Source organism: Anas platyrhynchos, chromosome 5 (assembly GCF_047663525.1).
Source record: "Anas platyrhynchos isolate ZD024472 breed Pekin duck chromosome 5, IASCAAS_PekinDuck_T2T, whole genome shotgun sequence".
Taxonomy (NCBI): domain Eukaryota; kingdom Metazoa; phylum Chordata; class Aves; order Anseriformes; family Anatidae; genus Anas; species Anas platyrhynchos.
The window spans coordinates 48,204,471-48,225,529 of record NC_092591.1 but is presented as its reverse complement, the minus strand read 5'-3'; the positions used below and the strand labels follow the sequence as shown (position 1 = coordinate 48,225,529).

At 38.9% G+C, this 21,059-nt stretch overlaps 1 protein-coding gene across 2 annotated transcripts in view; it reads left to right on the top strand.

Moving 5' to 3' along the window:
• SHANK2 (SH3 and multiple ankyrin repeat domains 2) overlaps nucleotides 1-20,103 on the top strand; it is a 351,046-nt gene extending 330,943 nt beyond the window's left edge. For both annotated transcript variants that reach the window (XM_072038992.1, XM_072038993.1), the window contains 2 exons: nucleotides 52-2,464; nucleotides 13,495-20,103. In XM_072038992.1, the coding sequence (XP_071895093.1) occupies nucleotides 52-2,464; nucleotides 13,495-14,068 (2,987 nt within the window). In that variant the 3' untranslated portion in view covers nucleotides 14,069-20,103. The remainder of the gene's footprint in view (nucleotides 1-51; nucleotides 2,465-13,494) is intronic.
• The last annotated feature ends 956 nt before the right edge of the window (nucleotides 20,104-21,059 follow it).

Genomic DNA, 21,059 nt, shown 5'->3' with positions numbered 1-21,059 from the left:
TGAGGGATTGCGAAGGAAGGCATTGTTTTATATATACTTTCTGTTTTTTAGGAATAACAGAGGAAGAACGGCAGTTTTTGGCTCCTCCTATGCTGAAGTTTACCAGAAGTCTTTCAATGCCAGACACCTCTGAAGATATCCCACCACCACCACAGTCCTTACCACCTTCACCACCACCACCTTCTCCCTCTCTGTACAACTCTCCCAAATCCCCAACATCAAGGAGCTATGGAACTATTAAACCTCCATTTAATCAGAATTCAGGTGCAAAAATTTCTTTGGTTAGGCCTGAAAATGTGGGAACTATGATAAGGGACAAAGGGATCTATTACAGACGAGAACTGGACCGCTACTCTCTGGACTCTGAGGATCTGTACAGTCGGAGTGCCACATCTCAGGCAAATTTCAGGAACAAGAGAGGTCAGATGCCAGAAAACCCGTATTCTGAGGTCGGGAAGATTGCAAGCAAAGCAGTTTATGTGCCAGCCAAACCAGCGAGACGGAAGGGGATGCTGGTGAAACAATCCAATGTTGAAGACAGTCCAGAAAAGACCTGCTCTATTCCAATCCCAACAATTATTGTGAAAGAGCCGTCCACCAGCAGCAGCGGGAAAAGCAGCCAAGGGAGCAGCATGGAAATCGATCCTCAGTCTTCAGAGCAACCTGGGCAACTCCGACCTGATGACAGCCTAGGTGTCAGCAGTCCATTTGCAGCAGCCATTGCTGGAGCAGTAAGGGACAGGGAAAAGCGTCTGGAAGCAAGGCGTAATTCTCCAGCCTTCCTTTCCACAGACCTAGGAGATGAGGATGTTGGGCTAACACCACCAACACCACGTATGAGGCAGTCTAAATTTACTGATGAAGCAATGTTTAGTAGTGAAGATGGCTTTAGACAGCTTATGTCACCATCTCCAATTCCTGCACCTAGAGAGCCTGAAAATATTTTTAATAGCAGTGAACCCAGCAATCAAAGTGATTCAAGGACATTAAATGCTTCGTCCAAAACGAAAGGTACTGAAAACAGTACAGTGGCAGCTAAGCCCACGAATGCATCCAGCTCAGATAATTATGTTCACCCAGTCACAGGAAAGCTATTAGATCCAAACTCACCACTAGCCCTCGCTCTCTCTGCCAGGGACAGAGCCATGAAAGAACAAACGCAGCAGATTCCAGGCAAAGGGGACACTGTTAAGCCTGACCTTAATAAACCACTTTACATCGATACAAAGCTGAGACCCAATATTGAAACGACATTTCCTGTTACTGCTACTGTCACTAGGCAAAATACTCGCGGCCCATTGCGAAGGCAGGAGACTGAGAACAAGTATGAAACAGATGCAGGGAAAGAAAAGAAGGCTGAAGAGAAGAAAAACATGTTGATAAACATTGTGGATACTTCACAGCAGAAGTCAGCTGGCTTGTTAATGGTTCATACCATGGACACAGCAAAGTCTGATGATGCGCCTGAAGATGAAGAGGAAAAAAGAGATGAAATGGAACCAAACCCTGAAAACTCCCCACCAGAGAGGCCAGAGGGAAGTGAGGAAGCAGAAAGTGAGCTGGATGTGCCTGCTGCACCTGAGCCACCGGCATCTCCCTGCAAAACCATCGTAGCAGCGAGCTCTGTCGACGACCCAGTCATCTTGCCGTTCCGCATCCCCCCGCCACCCTTAGCATCAGTTGATATTGATGAAGAATTTATTTTTACTGAGCCACTACCACCCCCCTTAGAGTTCGCCAACAGCTTTGATATCCCCGACGACCGCTCAGCTCCTGGTTCAGCTCTAACGGACTTGATTAAGCAAAGAAAAAACGGCACGCCTTCACCCGCGCCATTTGCCCCCAGCCAGTCAACAAATTCCTTAGACAGTAAAAAGCAAGTGGGTCTTTCAAACTGTTTGCCTGCCTCCTTTTTGCCACCCCCTGACAGCTTTGACAACGTCACTGACTCTGGGATTGAGGAGGTAGACAGTCGGAGTAGTAGTGACCATCACTTAGAGACAACCAGCACTATCTCAACAGTGTCCAGCATCTCTACCTTATCCTCAGAAGGGGGTGAGAACGTGGATACTTGTACAGTCTATGCAGATGGGCAAACATTTCTGGTGGACAAACCCCCAGTACCTCCTAAGCCAAAAATGAAGCCCATAATCAACAAAAGCAATGCACTTTACAAGGATGCGCTAATTGAAGAAACTGTAGACAGCTTTGTTATTCCTCCTCCCGCTCCGCCCCCACCTCCAATCAGTGCACAGCCCAATATGGCTAAAGTTGTTCCCCAAAGGACATCTAAGCTATGGGGCGATGTGACGGAGGTGAAAAGCCCAATTCTCTCAGGCCCAAAGGCTAATGTTATTAGTGAATTGAACTCAATACTCCAGCAAATGAACAGAGAGAAATCCTCAAAGCCAGGGGAAGGATTGGAGTCACCTACTGGAACAAAAACTGCAAGTCTCAGTACAAGGTAAATGCGATTAGCAAAATAACTTACTAATAGAAGCTTTCTTTCTTTTCTTGCCTTTACTAACTTCCCCTGTAAATCATACAGAGTAAAGAATGTGTCTTTTATTGTACATATTTGTTTAATGAATATGACAAACAATTTTACAGATGGGAAGAATTTCCTACATTGTCAATGTTTCTGTAGTCTACAACATGCAATAGGAGCTTTTTGGTATTCCCCAATTTCAGAGACATTTTCCACAACCTTATCCATTGTTTTGACATGAGTTACTTTGATTTGTGTTTAAGTAGCTCTTTTCTCTCTTTTTTTTTCTTTTTTTTTTGTTTTTGTTTTTCCTTTAAAATGTGGTGATAATTTAATTTTTGTTCAGTTTCTTAACTTATTTTGTCTTCAAACAGGTAAAAAAGTGTTTTTATCCAGGCTTACTTCACATTCATGGCTTGATGTTTGATTCATGCTGGTATCTCTAATAATCATATAATGATATTTATCACGATATACCACCATATCATGAAATATAAATCTGTTTTAGGAAATTACTCACTTAAATCACTTTGCACTGTTTATGTTTTTGCTAAATGGTTAATTTATCATCTTTAGCACTCAGTATTATTGGATGTAAGTTCTTACTTTCTATTGTCCCCATTTGCTTGTGAATAGTCTGTGATGTTTACAGGTTCAAGAGCATGGCTCATTTCTCCCAACAGTACCATCCTTTTAGTGCAGGGCAACACATTTCCATAGAAGTGGTATGAAAAGGTACTTAGACAAAAAGTAAGTTAAGTAGTCAAACTCCATTAGGTAAATGCACAAATAATTATCACATTTGTGTTGAGTATGGATCTAAATATCATGAAATCCAAACTTAAGGGGAAAAAAAAATGAGATTTTGTTCATTTTATTAAGATCCCATGGTATTACTTTTTTGTGGCATGGAATAGTTTGGCCTTGCATACATTAGTTAAATGGACCTTTTACTAAAGTATCACATATTGTTTGGCCTGGCCTGCTCCATAGAAATTGATTTTTTTGCAAAAATGTAGTGCTGATTTAGTTTGTTTAAAAAAAATATATCATGTAAGCAAATTTAAATAAAAATATTCTGCTGGGTAATAAATAACCTGGCCTTTGAAAAGGGCCATTCTTTGCATGCATAAAGATGTTTTGCATGTAGCAAAAGGGTGACTCTGTTAATTGCAAATGATTGCTCATTCAGAAAACAGTGTGTTCGCAAGCTTCAGTGTCAGGTAGTTACATTATTTTCTGCAAGATGTAAGTTATTAAATTGTTGACAGGGAGGTATGGAGGTTATACATCTTCTAGAATGAAGGGATGGAAGAAAAATGCTAGAATTCTGGAATTCCTGTCCAGTAGTTCTTGACTAAATGGAGCATAAATCAAGTTGCCTGTACAGGAAAAGCTTTAATACATGGGAAAAAAATCAATGAAAATTGTACAAGAAAAATATATGTACCGGCTGCTTGATGAAAATCTTTGAACAAAGTTAGCACAGCAAATGAACCCTTTAAATTTGAGAACACATCTGGCAAACATAAAATCAGCATTTGTATACTAAGCGTGAATTTACATGTCTTGTCTTACACGTCTCTGACAGTTTCAATTCATACTATTCTTACTGTGTTCAACACTATTTTTGCTTGCGCTTGATTGTCTTTCTTGTTAAGCCATATGAACATATTGCCTCTGACTTCATATATTTGATATATTTATTATCATGTATATTTTAGATTGATAGTTATTTCCAGTTTACAGTAAAGGTATTTATCATCACAGATATTTATCATCATCAGTAAAGATATTTATTATCAGATTTTATTAGAAAATATCTGAGTCAAGCAACTACAATGTACTGTAAATACTTCAAAGTACTGCATTTCTGAGAGAAAAATGAGAAGTGGAAGCAAATAATTATCTCTTTTAATTTTAATTTTATTTTAATTTTATTTTGTGTGTGTGTGTGGAAAGAAATTTAAACTGATACAAAAGCTGCAGAAAAGAGAAAAAAAAAGGAAAAATTGCTTTCTTGGAGAAAAACAAACTGTCATGTACATGTGTCATATGCATTACATTTTAGAGAAAAATCTGACTTGGACAGCTATAGGAAATTATTTTGCTTCTCTGTCCTTTAGTTTTTTTAATTCTTGTAACTCAACTTTGGCAAATTACATAGTCTTCATTATGGAAATAGAGACTCCATTTGGAAGCAAAAACACGCAAAGAATTATTTAAATCTGGCTGAAATCCTGCTTCGTTCCTGAAAAGTCTGCCCAAATGTATTTGCTAACTCGAGAGAGGATCTTGAGATATAACAATCCTGAAAGACCTATGAGATAATAAATAAGAAAAGTTGACAGTGGAAAAGAGCAGTAGAACTGTTGGATGCCATAGATGAAATACTTTCAGAGGTATATGAATATAGATGTGTAGATGGAAGGTAAGAGGGCTGTATTTTGTTCTCCTTTTCTTTCAAAACTAATGCAATCACATTAGTTTTTAATTCAGTTTCAGCTAATTAGGTGGATTGAAGATACTAAAAAGGATCAGAAAAGGCTACTTGGAGTTTTATCTAAACGGCGTAAGAAGTCAGCAGCAGCAGACAAGATCCAACTATCTATAGATATTTGAGATCTCTTTTCAAAAATGCTGCAGGCAATTCCTTTTCATCTTACCAGGAGCGAGGTAGAGCAATGTCAGGTGAGATGCTCACTCGCAGAGTCAGAGGTGTGACTAGCCCAGCAGCCATGGCTGGCTACGTGGTGTCTGCCTGAGCGCTCTTACCCAGCTCCTGCTTGCCCTGCAGAAAGGCTGGGACTGGCCCTCAAGGGGTCATGGCAACATTAGCACCGTGGAAAAAATGCTCTGACTTCCTTGTTGCATTGTGTAAGTTTATGCCCTGGACTGCCTGCATTAAGTTTCACTTCTGTTCTTGAAGGTAAAAATGATGGATGTGTGGTAAACGCTTCCCAGACAAAGGCCTATTTTTACTGCTTTTACTCCTACCTTACCTTTAAAAAAGCTAAATAAATTATAGCCTTTCTAGCCCAATCGCATGACTGACACAATTTTTTACAAAGTCATAATATATTATGATCAGGGAATACCATCTTGCCAAAGTATTAAAGTTGATATTTAAATTGTAAAGCTAAAATTCTTACAGTTTCATGACTTTTTTTCTACTACTGTAAAACCTAGGCCAGCCAATTGTAGAGCTTGTAGCCCTTTTCTTTGAGGTAGCATTAGAAAGGGAGTAAGGAAGTTTAGTTCTCAAAACACAAAGATTCCTCTGAATTAAAGAAAAGTGATAAAAAATGCGTATATCTGTTCATATTCTTCAGCCAAAGAGAAGCCATGGGAAGTGTTATAAATAGTAACGTTGTTCACATGCTCGCTTGGGTTCTGCTCATAGCACTAGGAGCCTGACGAAATTGAAATATATATTTCTTCATTGTGAAATAGATGAAGCTTCACCCAGGTACCAGTTCTAAATATCTCTAGGAGCTATTTTTATACAGCCAGTAGACATACAAATGTGGTTCAGTCACGGCAAGTGCACCGTCAGGGTAGCATAGAGGTGAATTAAATTGTAGATTGTTTGGTAACGGCTTGTTAGAGAAACCCATGAAATAGATCTTCTTTATATGTTTTTGATAAATGAGGATTATGAAGAGACTGTTTTACAGTGCTGAGCAGCATTTCTCTCTCAATTATTACATTAAAAAAGGACCCTATCTAGTTTCTTTTCACTGTACATTGGTTTAGCAGTAATTCTACACTGTGTATTTATAGTTTGCCGTGGTTCTTATGGAGACACCAAGCTTCAAGATTTTTAAATAGAGCATGGAAATGCCTGGCTGGAAACCATCTGCTTCTCAGTGGCAGTGACCAGCCATGGGATGGGAAGAGGAGACTGGTATGGAAGGAAAAAGAGGAAGTCTGCATTTGCTTAGTTTGCACTAATACAAGTATAATTGAGGGACTTGATCAGAAGGTTCTGGACTAGAGCTTTTGAATGAGTGCTTGCTAATCCCACTCCTAATTTTGGCCATCATCTACTTCAAGAAATTTTGGAGATTATTCCTGGTGATGCAAATTTTTATTTGCTCTGTCCATGTAGTCAGGCTCTCAAATCAGAGGCCACAACATCCAATCATCGCTTCCTCCATTTCTGCCCAGCCTTCCCTCCTGGAAAGGTTTGGGACATTTGGACACAGGTCTCTACCTGAGCCAAATACCCAGAGCTCAGGCTCCCTTGGTGACCTCTGGTTGCGGTTCCTGCCCCTGGGCTTGGACACACAGGGGTGCAGAGGTTTAAAAGTGCAGCCCAGAGAGGTACCTGCACTCTGCAAGCCAGGTGGAGAGGAGGGGAAGGGTAACAGCATCGCTGACTGGTGCACTATAAATGCAGCGGTGCTATAAAGGCACTCAAGAGGCTACTGACTTGCATACGGAGCTGATAAAAGACAGGGGGGCAAGGTTACTGCAGGGTTTTTATCAGGTTAAGGGAGGAGTGCTCGCTCTGTCTGTGAACCCAGCAGTTGCTTAGCGACATAATGATCAAGTGCAAGCCTGCAAGATGGACTGAATAACACCAGCGTGATTAACGCAAAATAGACCCCGTGGCTGCGAAGGAGAAGAAACACAACCCCAGTGCAAACATCATCCTTCTGCCACCGCTCCCGTGTACTAATAAGGAATAATGCACAGCCGCCGTTCCTGCTCTCTGCCACCACCATACCGAAATGATCGATAACTTTGCTGTAGGGAGGAGCTATTTATATTTCAAATGGTGCTCATGTTTCTCTGCCTGTGTTTGCAGAACATCCCCATGGCCTCTGTGGCAGGTTGAGCGTCACTCCTGGTAGTGGGAAGCACTCATTGCAAACGTGGGAGTTGTGGGGGATGCTTAACCACGCAGGATCAAGTCCTCTAGGAAAAATAACCTGTATTGTGTTGGCATAGCAAGTTTTAAAGGTGAAACTGTCTATGGTCAGGGCTTTTGTGCATCTCTAAGGGGTTTCTTATCTGGAAAAGTTCCCATTTTTTCACAAACAGGTAAGGCAGAACTGAATTTAGCAGTGAGTCCTGCATGGGGACTGATCGTACATTTGGTTTCTTGTAAAACGTCTCCAGATTTCACAGATTATGAAATGTTTATTTTGTGGAATAATTCTCAAGCCTTGATTTTTCGGTTTAATGTTGTCCCATTAGCTTCACTTCATGTTGTTAACCATTTGTCAGCCAATTTCACAGGATTGCTTACTTTGTCAGTAATTTTTGCAGTTTCAGTCATTCCATTTTGTCATTTTTATTTGCTCTCATGACTGCTGTTGTCAGAAGAGGGTCATGCTGAAGTGCCATGAAGTAAGTGACAACAATAAAGCATAGAGTATGTTGTGCATTCTGCTTCTTTTTAATGCTCACTCACTGTTACTGCATTTTAGTAATTCTGATGTTGACTTTTTATACAAATGTGGATTAGATCATCCTAATCCAGAAATGGTAGCCATTCCAGAACCACGTAAGGGTTTCTCAAACTGAAATAAAAGCCACTTTTCATTGGACAAAATTCAACAAAAGTTTTTATAACATGAGCACCTAAGAGTGGATTCCTGAACTTATGCTTGGACACCTAAATAGGGGACGTTGTTTTTCAAACGTGTCAAACTTCTGCTGGATTTTTTTAGGGTGTTTTTTGGAGGAAAGGGAGTGCAGCTTTACATGCTTATGTGAGCTTTAAAGTAAAGACAAACTAGCCCTTGAAATAATCAAGCTGTGCGGCAGTGGTAATCTGATAATCTTTCCTCATTGGAAGCTGTGAGATTTTCCCTTTTCCTTCCAGCTTGCGTTGACCTTTTCTCTTCCAGCTCTCCAAGAAGAGAGGGCTGAGGCCGCCTCCTGGTCCTCTGCCCCTCATCAACACCTTGCCCTTGCTGTCTGCTTCCAGATAGTTGTGCCATTCGCATCAAAAGTGTTGGTCTCGAACAGCTTCCCACAGACCTTTAGTGATTATTCTTTGCTTCAGCTGAACAGCGTTACCTGCAACAGACACTAACCATTTCTCAATTCTTCTCACTAAATAATGCTATTATAAGAAGCTCTGTATCCTGCCAGTCATCACATCAATGCTTGTTCTTAATCTTCCCCCAAAACAGACAATTATTGCCTTACTTTTCTAACATGCAATTTTCCTTTGACAATCCAAAAATACAGTAAAAATATTACAAGAGATGAAGGCAAAGTTTCGGTTTTGCATGTTCTCAGAAATCTGTGAAAAGTTATTTTCCCACAGTACCTCTGTATAGGGTCTCTTTTCTCCCACTGGTTCTCTTGATAAGCTTTTTTCTCCAAAACAGTGGAAAAGCTTTGTCGGAGAGAGCAAGTCTTTTGGCAAGATACAGAATATAATAGCTCTCAAGAACGCATAAGTATTTGGGGGTTTTATTGGTAGTGTTGTTGTTTTGGTTTGGTTTGTTTTTTTTGGTTGGTTGTTTGGTTGGTTTGTTGGTTGTTTTTTTTTTTAGATGAGAGGCTCCTAGGACCTATTGCAGCATGCCATCTTTCACTGATTTGCATTTGATATTAAGTTAACAGTAAATCTGAATCCTGCAAATCCAATTTAAAATTTAAAAGAATTTCTTGCCTAGAAGCTGTGTTGATGGCTTTTCTACTTGGAGACATAGGAATTATATATTGTGGTTTTAATACGAGACAGCATAATAGGCATTGCCATCAGTGCAGTCTTACAGCAGCAAATGTTTACAAATTAGTACCATATGCTGATTCTAATAGGGCAAATTTTATTTAAAATAATTATCAGACTTTTCACCTTTTTAAAATGAAATTTGGGTTTAGGCAGCTTTAATATAGATTTAATATGTTTAATATAACAGATGATCAAATAAAGCATACCAAAATTGCTCTTATTAAAAATCTGGAAAACCCACAACACAACACAAACATGCCTGCTCCCCAGCTGGAATGTACTTGCCCCCTTACTGACCATGATACCAGCCATCCATGAAATGCAGGACAGCTGATAGTTTCAAGACTGCATCTGCATCACAGACAGGACTGTAGATGTCAAAAAATATAATTTGGGATGGATAGGAGTTGCACAAAGGCGCGTATTTTTTCCTTGGATTACAATCTCAGTACAGCAGTCTCTGTAGCATGTTGGATTTGATATGGCAAGTGAAACAAGGGGCGAAAGGGGGAAAAAGAATCTTGGAACAAAAGAGTTAGGATGGGAAGTCTGGAAATGTAATTGTGGGCTTCAGCAGGCTCGCATGACCTTCGTGAGGCTGTCTGCCTTGTGAAGGCTGCAGAGCCAGCCGCAGAGCCAGCTGGAGCACAGCAGCCGGGAACAGAGCACAAACTTGGTTTTGCAGGTTGCTGAGTAATTTTGCAGACAGCAGTGACCTCAAGTTGCTGTGGTTACATTTCCTCTGATCTTCAGCTGGTTACTGTAAAACTAGTCCTAAATAGGACTGCTGTGGCAGCAGTGAGGACGTGTACTGACTCACAAACTCGTCTGTATTCCCAAGTGTGCAGAACATCTAATAACCTCCTGAGAGGAGGTGTGGTGCCGTAGGAATAAGTCTGTTAATGAAGTGCCCCGAGCTGTCTGATAAAAGGGTTAACATTTCTATTAGATTGAGTACTGCTGTGGCTATAAACTGAGCTGGTGTTGAAACCTCATTAATCAGCTAAAATATTGTTCTTATCATAGTTCCAGAGTCATATTTTAATAGTCAGTAGTCCTGAACCCATGGTCTGAGGAAAGGAAGATGCCCACAGACCTTTTAATAGTGCTTGTAGCCATGAGAAGCCACTGCTCTGATCCAGGCTGACAGAAAGAGCAAAGCCTTTTCTCACCCAGAATTACTGCCTGTGCATCTGAGGTTAGGTAACATTAGTCTAAAGAATACTTAAAATAAGAGCACATGGTTTTCTTTAGGGGATTTTGTTTTAGAGGCTTAATGTAGTTTATTTAAGGGAATAGTGAAAATGATCTCCTGAACAAGGACGTACGGGGAGTCTGTGAAATGAACCATACAGAGAAGCAGCAGCAGAAATAAGTTAAAGCAGATGTACCTGACTGAACCTGGAGCTGTTAGTCAGGTAACAGAAGTGATCTGTCAGTGCCTACCATTACAGAAGATAAATTTGCACCATCCATTTGATATTGCCATGAAAGATGTGAATACAAAACTCTAATTTCTCGTATTTGTAATACAGGAAGTTTAAGTAAAAGGGTCACTGCAAATAAAGAGATAGGGAGAAATTTCCACATTTATGCAAAACTCATCCTGCCCTTCTTTCATTCGCTAGGGCAACATTATCACAACCTTTTTCAAAGGAAGGGTTTTTTGGATTTAAAATTATATCATGCCTTATTAAAGTGCGTGAGACTCCTAATACTAAGTAGGTAGAAATAATTTGTTCCCCTTGGTTAGTAGAATTTAATAGTTTCTTGCCATAGACTTTTATGTGTAAGAAGGCTTAGCTCTAGCCCTGGAAGACAATGAAAGCCATTAAGCTCCAAGCAAATCACGGGAAGCACTCAAAACCTTGCCAAGTGTTTCCGTTCTTTTTTAAATTACAAAGACATAAATGCTGAAAGTATTTTTCCTACTGTGTTTTAAGTGAAGTACTGATCTTTCAGCCCTCAGAAAGATCCCCCTGTTCCCATTGAAATACATGGAACAACTTGTGGGAAATCAGTGGGATTGCTCATGCGAATAACATGTACGTTCTCCAGAAAGTTATTCTTAGTGCTTCTCTAATAACACAGTGTTGGAGCCCAATTTGAATGAGACTCGCTGTGATATGAGCGTGCTCTGAAGCTCAGTATAGCAGTGCTGTAGGTTACCTGACGTCTAGGTTTGTTAATTATGGGCTGAAGCCCCAGATGTGATTCAGGGAGTATGTAGGAAGAGGGCTCACAACAGGCTGCAGCAAACCAAGGAAACACTGAAGAAAGTCTCCAGTTCAAGGCTACCAGGACTTACAAGAGTAACTGTGGCTGCAGTAGGGCTCAAATGAGAGAAAGGGATTAATAGCCAATTATCATTGCCCCAGGTGAGCTGCCTACATTTCTTCTTTAGGGTAACAGATGAGTAGTTCACAGGGATAGCAGGTTAGGATAGATGTTGAGGAAGTGCTGACACCCCCATCTTTTTAATTAAAATTTTAACCACTATTTTAGTCAGGATGTGGGCAACCAAATTCCAGTCACTCCCTTTCTATGGGCATTCATAATTACCTTGCACTGAGAACCAAATCCAGTGAGACAGGCTAACCCTAGGCACCATATCCTCCACCCCAGCAGCCCCAGTGCTCTGCAGGCAACAGCAAAGCCTCCGTGATTCTCTAGGACAGAGGAGCACGAGAGGGGCTCACTGTTATAACAGGGGCTCACAGCTGATCTAGTGGTGAGAGAGAGCAGATGTGGGGTTTGAGCCCTGCTGCATAGATCATTTTGGTACTTCATTTCCTGGCCGTTAACACAAAATCTTTAAGCAGTCATTCAGGAAGAGCTGAATGACTGCTGAATGAAGACCCCAGCTTCTTCCATAACGGCACTTTAAAGATGGGGGCTCCAGAACCATGCTCTTCCTTTGGCTCTGTAAGATCTTTTCTGCACAGTGGTGAATCTGCATTATTAATAAAAGCATTTGTATCTGCCATTGTGCACCAAAGCCATCCTTTGTTCTGCTCTAGGCATGACTGGACAAGCCTGGGGACAGTCTGGCACTGAGATAAAGAGGTCTTCAGTCAGTGTCTGCATGAGAAATCTATCCACAACATCCTCCAGGTCATCTTCTGGAGTCTGTGGCATCACTTCAAAGACAAATAAATCCTTTGGTCAGGAACTGCATGAAATTAGTTGGCTGAAGGTGTCCCTCATTGGTATTTTAAAACTGAAAAACTCTGGAGCCTTCTGGAGAAGAAGTTCAGTGGAAGATCCTGTAGCACGCAGGCTGCCTGGCAGAATTGTCCCATGAAGAGTAAGGGCTGTGGGATTAAGCATTGTGTGAAGTGAGCAGACCTGAACCTGGACCTTCTGCTTCTAAGTTTCTTCTATGGCCACCAGACAAAAGTTGGCTTGTCTGCTCCTTCACTCACCCTGACAGCCTCAGCAACAGTTAGCCTCTCGACCAGTTTCGTGTCTGTTTAGTCTGTAATCTGCAATTTCCTTTAGCCAGGAGATAGGTGCCAGCAACTTGATTACTACCACATCACCCCTGGGCACACAGGCACACAGAATAAGAATTTTGTCTCCATTAGTCTTTTAGTGAAACTGCCGAAGTATAATTTCTGGTCAGAAAAAAAAAAAAAAGAAAAAAAAAAAAGGGCTCAAATGTCCAAATGTCCTTTTATGAACCTTAGAAGGTCAGCTGAGCAGAAAGGGAAGAGGAGTTTGGGAAGCATGTTCTGTGAGTGAACAGGATTACAAACACACATACCCAAAAATTCACTGAGTAGATAGATGCACAAAGATCCAAATCCTGAGCTAATAATATGCTTCCAATACTTTCCATAGCTACTATTATTTGCTGTGTTACCTCACGGTGTGTTGGACTGACAGGCTAAAACAGAAATGAAGGACTCACCTCTCCATGCAGTCCAAGGAAGATCAACTCCCGATTGTGCTGCAAGGGTAAAACAAAGTGGCTGTGTGCTTATTACAGATGGTGTTTCTCATTTAGCCATGAGTCCATTTGTTGTGGACTGAAAAAGGAAGAATGTGCTCTGCAAGGTCTTTTTCTGAACTGCTCATAAGCAAAGGTTTTGCAATCTATGGTAATCAAAGGTAATCCATGGCTTACCATTTATTATTGTTTTATGGGAAAGGTTCGATGACTTTTAACCTGATATTGCTCCTTTAAAAAATACATATGTGTATATTTTAACATTCCAAAGCCACGTTTGCCACGTGTTGATATGGACAAACTTTCAGATGGTAGCTGCTGTGTCTAACTTTCTGTGTCTGTTTACAATTTCAGGAGCACAGAAGTCATGAGTACTGTCTCAGGTACACGAAGTACAACAATCACTTTTACTGTCCGACCTGGAACCAGCCAGCCGATCACACTGCAGAGCAGGTCCCCAGACTATGACAGTAGGACCTCAGGAGCAAGACATGCTCCAAGCCCTGTGGTTTCACCAACAGAGATTAATAAAGACATCATGCCTGCTCCTCTGACTGCTTCTGCTTCAGCTTCATCTCCTTCTCCAACTTTGTCCGATGTATTTAGCCTACCCAGCCAGCCCCCTTCTGGGGACTTATTTGGCTTGACCACAGGGCGCAGCAGGTCTCCTTCTCCCTCAATATTACAACAGCCAATCTCAAATAAGCCTTTTACAACTAAGCCTGTCCACCTGTGGACTAAACCAGATGTGGCAGATTGGTTGGAAAGTCTAAACTTAGGTGAACATAAAGAAACATTTATGGACAATGAAATAGATGGCACTCATTTACCAAATCTACAAAAGGAAGATCTGATAGACCTTGGAGTGACTAGAGTTGGGCACAGAATGAACATAGAAAGAGCTTTGAAACAGCTGCTGGACAGATAAGAATAGCTATTTTGCCTCACAAACTTCTGTTGATAACTAGAGATGGGCTGGTACTGAAATACCCCAAATGCCTTGTCTGTCTGCGAGTGCCAGCAAAATTAGGGGGGGAAAAACAGTTTAATTCCTGGTACTCAGGTAATGCAGACTGTATGCTACATGCCCAAACGTAAATCTAAATATGTACACGAGTGGGGCCATTTTATTTCAAAGTTGTGGGGAGATATGAGAGAGAGAGAGAAAATTGTTAACTTTAAAAATATTACCATCTATTGATAATACCCTTCTGCTGGAACCATTACATACCACTTTTCTTTCATCTTAAAATTGCAAGCAATTTTATTTTATTTTTTTTAATTGAAAGGCACTGTATTCTCTTCTTGACATTCATTCAGTCTCCCAGCAGGCTTCCTTCCCCAACCCTTAGTTTATTTTAAGAGGATAGATTGCTTCATTACCACTCAAATCTGTTTTTGTTAGCAGAGGCACACTATTGTGACAGGTACAGGAGTTCATATTACTGTTTTTTACTAGTTTAGCTCTCTGATTTATTGGCAGAGAAGCTGGTTGTTCTGCTGGAATTAGTTCAAAGGTAACCTTGCTCTGTTTTACCTGGTATTTCTTTATTTCTGCAGTTATACTTAGCATTCTTCCAAGGTGGCAGAACAAGTTCAACACATGCTCCATTGATGTGACCTGTAAGACGATGCAGAAGTTTCATAAAAACTGAGAAGTAATGCTCACTTAGAGGTACAATAAAATGAAGCTAGTTTGAACCTGAGACCCCCAGTTTTCAACCAGCTAAACTACTGCTAAGTTGCAATATGAACTCTACAAGCCAGAAAAAAAAAAAATTGTTTTTTATGTACAGAGGCACCTTTTGGACTTCACAGTCAGATACACAAATATGCTGAACCCTGAGTGATACCGTTTAATTCAGTGAGTGCTTAGCTATTTTGAATATCAGGCCAAGAAAGAATAAAAAGATAGATGAATGTTCCCATTGAAGTCAATGGGAAGGGTGCCAGTGTTTTAAGAGAGGGCTTTCAGCCTGTTAGCAGAAATGGAAATAGTTCAGCCTGCTAAAAAAATGAACAAGGTAAATAAAAAAAAAAAAAAGCTAATGCCAAGATGGAACGAGGTCTATATTGTCCCAGCATGTGCATGTTAGGGGGCCAGGGGAACTGGTAGGTATCCAGTTTCTCATTTTTATCACTGTTAACAAGTATTGGCTTCTTGACAAGGACAGCAGACAGAGCACTTCACGGGGAGCTGAACACTTCCCGTTGGCCTCCCGTGATCTTGCACGGCTGCCAGCGGGGTGGAAGCAGAGAGTGTGCCCTGCTCCAAACCTGGCGGTGTGGCTGAGCATTGCCTGGGTGGTGAGCCCAAGAGCTTTCCAGGAGACTTCAGTCAGCAGGGGGGAACACACAGATTTGGTCAATCTGACTTTTTTCTTTTTTTCTTTTTTTTAAGTTAACAAGTCTCTCTCTGCATGTTTGACCTCCCCTTGTAATTAACACCTCTTAATATCTGTGAGTTTTGTAGGTCTTTATTAACATAATACTCAAGTTGTTCAAGGTGGGTAAATTGTGTGTGGATGGCTAGACTGCCTACCTACCATACTTTCAGGTTCTCTTACATTTTGCAAGGTACCTGAACTTTCTTTCCTTGATATGGTCCTTCATATGGTCCAGCCTATCTCTAATTTTTTTATTGTGATTATTTTTGCTCACGAACAAGTGTCTAATTAGGTCTGCAACAGCCCTAGTATGAGTACATAAAGTTTAGCATTTTAAATATCTTTCTTTACTGCAAGTTTAAATAGTTGTACAGATAGTTTATAAGCACAATATTTTAAGAAAATAAGTGGCTGGTCTACTGGGCAGCCTTTGTGCCACTTCAGTGCTAGAAAGTGAAAAACAACAAAAAAAAACTTTTGTGGTTTAATACTATTTCTGTGGAATAATTATAAAGTCTTGACCTTTTTAAAATCAACCTCATTTGGATGCATCTGAACCAGCAGAGCTGTGTTATATTTTCTATCTTTGCTAGAACTTCTACAAAGGAGGATGAATATTTCTTCAGAAGTGGTTATAGTTACCAATGCATTGGATACTCATAAAAAATAATAAAAAAAAAAACTTATTTAGCCTCCTGCCCCCTTTACGGAACAACAAATCTTTTGACTTAACATCTGTTACTACACTATATTTGTATTTGAAAGTTCCAAGTAACCTTGTAATAAAAATCAAATACTAAGGCATTTTACTTTCAAGAGTACTGAATTTTTCCATAGGTGTTGTAGAAAATGACAGTCTCATTCAGATAGTCAATACAGGCAACTTGAGGCCATCAGATACTTTAAGAAGTGTAAAAATGGTAATTTAGCCATCATTGTCTTCCATTTGGTGATATGACAGAATTCAGTAAATAAATCACTAATGCCATGCTCTTTTTTTGTTTCTTTGGGTACAGTTGATATTACCTCTATAATATGTGCCAGAAAATACATTAGAAACTACGGTAGTAAAAGACAATGTAGAAGTTGACTTTTAAGCTGCTTTTTACTCACAATCTTGTTGTTGGATTTAAGTTTAACACGTGCTGACATACACAGCAAATTACAGTTGATGGTAATCCCTTTCTTACACAGGTGTGTTTCTTGCTCGTGTATCTTTTCAGGTACTGAAAGCATAGGTACAATACCATTAGCAGAGAAGAGGTTTGAAACATTAAAGAGCTAATGAAATAGTTTATTTTTACATTGTGTCTTTCAAAGTAAACGTAATGAGACCTGAGAGGACCTACTTTCACCAATAAAATGCACCTCTGCCAAGATGAATCGGTCTCTAGCTCTGTTTGATGATTTTGCTACAGAAAGCAATAGTAACAGATACGACGTTGCCTCCGAGTATTTTCGTCAGTCTGGAAATGTTGGGGGGAGGAGAGAAGACCCTTTTATTTCATGCTACTATGATAGTGAAAAACAAGTTGTTAGAGATCTATGAAATACGTTATGATATTCTGGGTTTTAGGATCAACTTTTGTTTATATACTGTAATTTAAATAAATTGCATTTACATGCCTAGTTTCTGTAATATTTGTGTATACAATACCAAAATCTTACAAGATGTAAATTGTGTATAACTGCACAGACTCCTTTCCCTAGGTGTCTGAGAACATTTTAAGTTGAATTCATATATTATAAAATGACTAGATGTGACTGTTGATTTACAGAATTTACATATCACAAAAGTTAATTATTTGTGGTACTTAAGTTAATAAAAATAGTGATTTTTTTCTCAGTTCTTAAAAAGCATTACCCAGTTGATCTGGCGATGATTATGTGTATGAGCCACAAATATTGATAATTTTTCCATTACATTTTTTCTTTTCTTTTCTAGATATTAATATGTTTCTCGCTATAGTTTGTGTAACAACTTGTGTTCACGTTATCTATGTTGCTGTAATTTTTGTGCTTTAATTCCTCTTATTTTGACTGATTAAAAAATCAAGCTCCTGTAACTTGCACTTTTCCCCAATCCTTAATACTCTTGTATGGCAACCAAAATTACTGTAAGAAATAAATATAATATTGCACTAAGGTTGTGGTTCTGATTGCAAACAGAGAACACTGTCTGGATTTTTATTAAAAAAAAAAAAAAAAAAAAAAAAAAAAAAAAAGTTGCCAAACTTGCAATCTGATGTTGTATATTGAAAGAGCATAGAATGCTTTAACAAAATGTAGATAGAAATAAGGCAAAACCATTGATTTATTGTCAGGAAAAAACACTTCTTTTTTCTTTCTTTTTTCTTTCTTTTTTTTTTTTTCTGGTTAAAGCATTCTTTATGCTTCATATTAGTTTATTTACTGAGTTTGAGATCCATGTTTGAAATTTGACAGGTAAAAATATTTCAACAGGTGGTAGAAAATACTTATCTATTTGCCTTAAGGTGGGTTTCAAATAATCATTGAAGTTTTTTTCTTTGCTGAGCATGTGTGTGGGAATGCATGCTCTCAACTTAGTATTACTGGTAATATGAGGCACACAGCTGTGGATCTGTTCTGCAGTTTAATAAGGCACTGAAACGTTTGGGGGGCTGGAGCTTTTGTAGGCAAGAGAAGCTTTACGGGCAGGAGAGGAACCAGTGCTCCTTAGCAGAACTTGTGCCTCTGGTGCCTAAAAAATGTACCGGCAGGACATATTTGTACTGTGAATAAATAATGTTTGAAGTGGGGGAAAAAAAAAAAAAAGGAAAAAGAAAAAAAAAAATCTTTTGCTTTAACTGTTTTTTCTATCTTTAAATGGTGGTACAATGAAGATTTTTTTTCTAAGATATTGGAATAAATGCCTAGAACTGTTGCCATTTGGTTTCACATGTTCCTTAAATATTATTCTCTTCCTCAGATGTTGTTCTAGTTCATCTTTTTTTGTAGTTACCTAATATTTCACTCGTATTTTTCCAACAAAATTACTTGGCAGCTTTGTTTTGTTAAGAAACATAGCAGGAAAAAAAAAAAAAAAAAAAAGCGCCTTTGTTTTATTTCAGGTACTGTGGCAACCTAGTGATAAACACCTGTATATCTAAATAAAGTCAGGTATTTACAGAGCAAAACCAAGAGTGCTTTGCAGTTGTCAATGTTTTGTTGGTCAAAGAGAAGATTTTGCTCATTGCTGTTGTAGTGTACATTGTTGTGTTTTGTCTTGTTCTTGTGTTGTTTGTTTCTTTTTGTTTTGTTTTGTTTTTGTACTTTCATGCATTTCATGGTCTTTCATTCCTTGTGTCCAAAACCATGAAAAAAACAGTAGCTATGATGGGACATCCAGAATAGCAAGATAGTAACAGTACTTCAGAACATGGGATTAAAAAAAATAAATAAATCGCGTGCCTTATAATTTTCAACATAGATGAACTACACTGTATTTAACACAAAGAGCTTTATCTTCCAGGAATTACAGTATCTGACAAAAAGAGCTCATTGTGCTGTCTTCTAAAATGAGAAGTCCATATCACTGCATTAGGAAAAGCAGTTGGAAAAACTGAAATGATTTACATCTCACTTAAACACATTGTTGTCATGAAACTGATTTGAAGACCTTTGTTCAAATCTCGTAAATGGTAGGAGTGAGTGTAGGGTCAATGAAATGAGACTGTTATTTTTGGTTCAATTTACTACCATAAATATACACTTAGTTATTAATGTAGTTGACATGTACTGTGTATCAAAGACAAGGTAACAAAAATAAATGCAGTGGACGCATTCTGTAGTCTGAAGAAGCTGGTTCTATAATGCTGACATCTAGTGGAATGTGATGGACACAGTCACAGAGCAATATCTTAAAATATGTATTTATTTTAAACAATTGTCATTCTTTTACAAGAAGTCATTTTAGCTTTTTATTATTATTATTGTAAGTTGGCCTAAATATTTAAGTCAGAAAAAAAAGGCTGACTATAATTTTACGAATTATTCATTGAATGAGAAACCTTTAAAGAACTGCAATGTTTTTCTAGTCTATGTGTGGTTGTGTTTTAGCAATTTTATGTTTTAAATGTTAGCATCTCCATATGATCCTTCATCTGCATTGAGCATGTTTTTTAAATAAGAATGTATTTTTTGTCGCCAGTGCTGCAAACTTGGACTGTTTTGAACAATTTCAATCAAACATTGCAATCCGATGAACAACAGCTGTTTCAGATCCAACCTGCAAATGACTGCAAGGCTTTTAGATTAGGTATTAGTTCAGAATAGCTGGTGGATTTTTTATCAAATGTACTTGCAGAACTGACATTTGGTTTCTCAAGGAAAAAATTGTTTTCCTCATAACTGATGCTAGAAGGAATACATGCACGTGTGTGTGAGTTCTTGTATGCTTTTAATGTAAAGGTTCTTGGACAGCATTAGAAATCAATGTACAAATAGGACACCAGTGTTGCATGTGCTTACAAATGTATTGGAATAAATGTTGCAGTGTACCTTTTTGCTTTGAAAATCTGAAGAGAATACAATATACAGAAAACTCAAAATGTAATTCATGTTTTAATGGGTTATTTTCCACTGATATTTATGCATTATTTAATTGTCTCTAATCTCCTAGTTTCCTTACATACTTAAAAACATTTTAAAGCAATTTCTTAAAACTTGTGAAAGTCTTGAAATAGCTGAAAAGGAGGTTTGGGGGACATAATAGGTAACCTCTCTGCTGCACAGCCTTCTGAAGTCTTTGATTCACTTTCTTAAGGATGTTCTTCTTCAAAATAAATCCTGAGGGAAACATAGTGTTGTTACGAGGGTGTAAAAAATTCATGGCTCCCTAAATGAGCTCTCATTTGTCCATAATGGATTTTGAGAACTGCCAAGTTTGGCACTCCATTAAAAAGAAAAAAATCAGTGAGGAACTATTGCGATGATGTCTTTTGGTTTTCATTTTGATTTGACCTTGTTGGTGTGTTTTGAGGTCTGCTTTGAACCTAATATCAGCTCTTTCAAGCTGTGCAGGGATGAAGTCAAAGTGAGAAGTCAAAACCTCTTATTAGCGGAGAACAGATAGAAAGGTGACCAAAACAGAATTTGAAGTGTTGTTTACTTACTAGTCCACATGCAGTGCTGAAAAATAAACAAAAATAATTTCTTTTTCATCTGAACATGGTTGAATATGAGCTCTGTGTCCAATTGTGCATAAAATTTCTGAAATCTGTAATAATGGTCATTTTCTGCAATATAGGGAGCACCCAAAACAAGGGTAGGTGATTTCCAGAAGATATTTCGCAATTTTTAGAAAAGGTGTTTTCTTGCAGAGAAGAATTCTGCACAGGTGGTGTATATTCAGAGCAGAGCATTTATGCACCTTGCCTTTTAGACCTCATTTCTGCACGTTTCCTCACTCAAAGAGAGTGTTTTTATAATGCCTTAATACCCTCAGGCAGACTTCAACCCTTTAAAGAAAAGTCACTGGGCTAAAACTGTGTATTAACTGCTCGTGCTGAT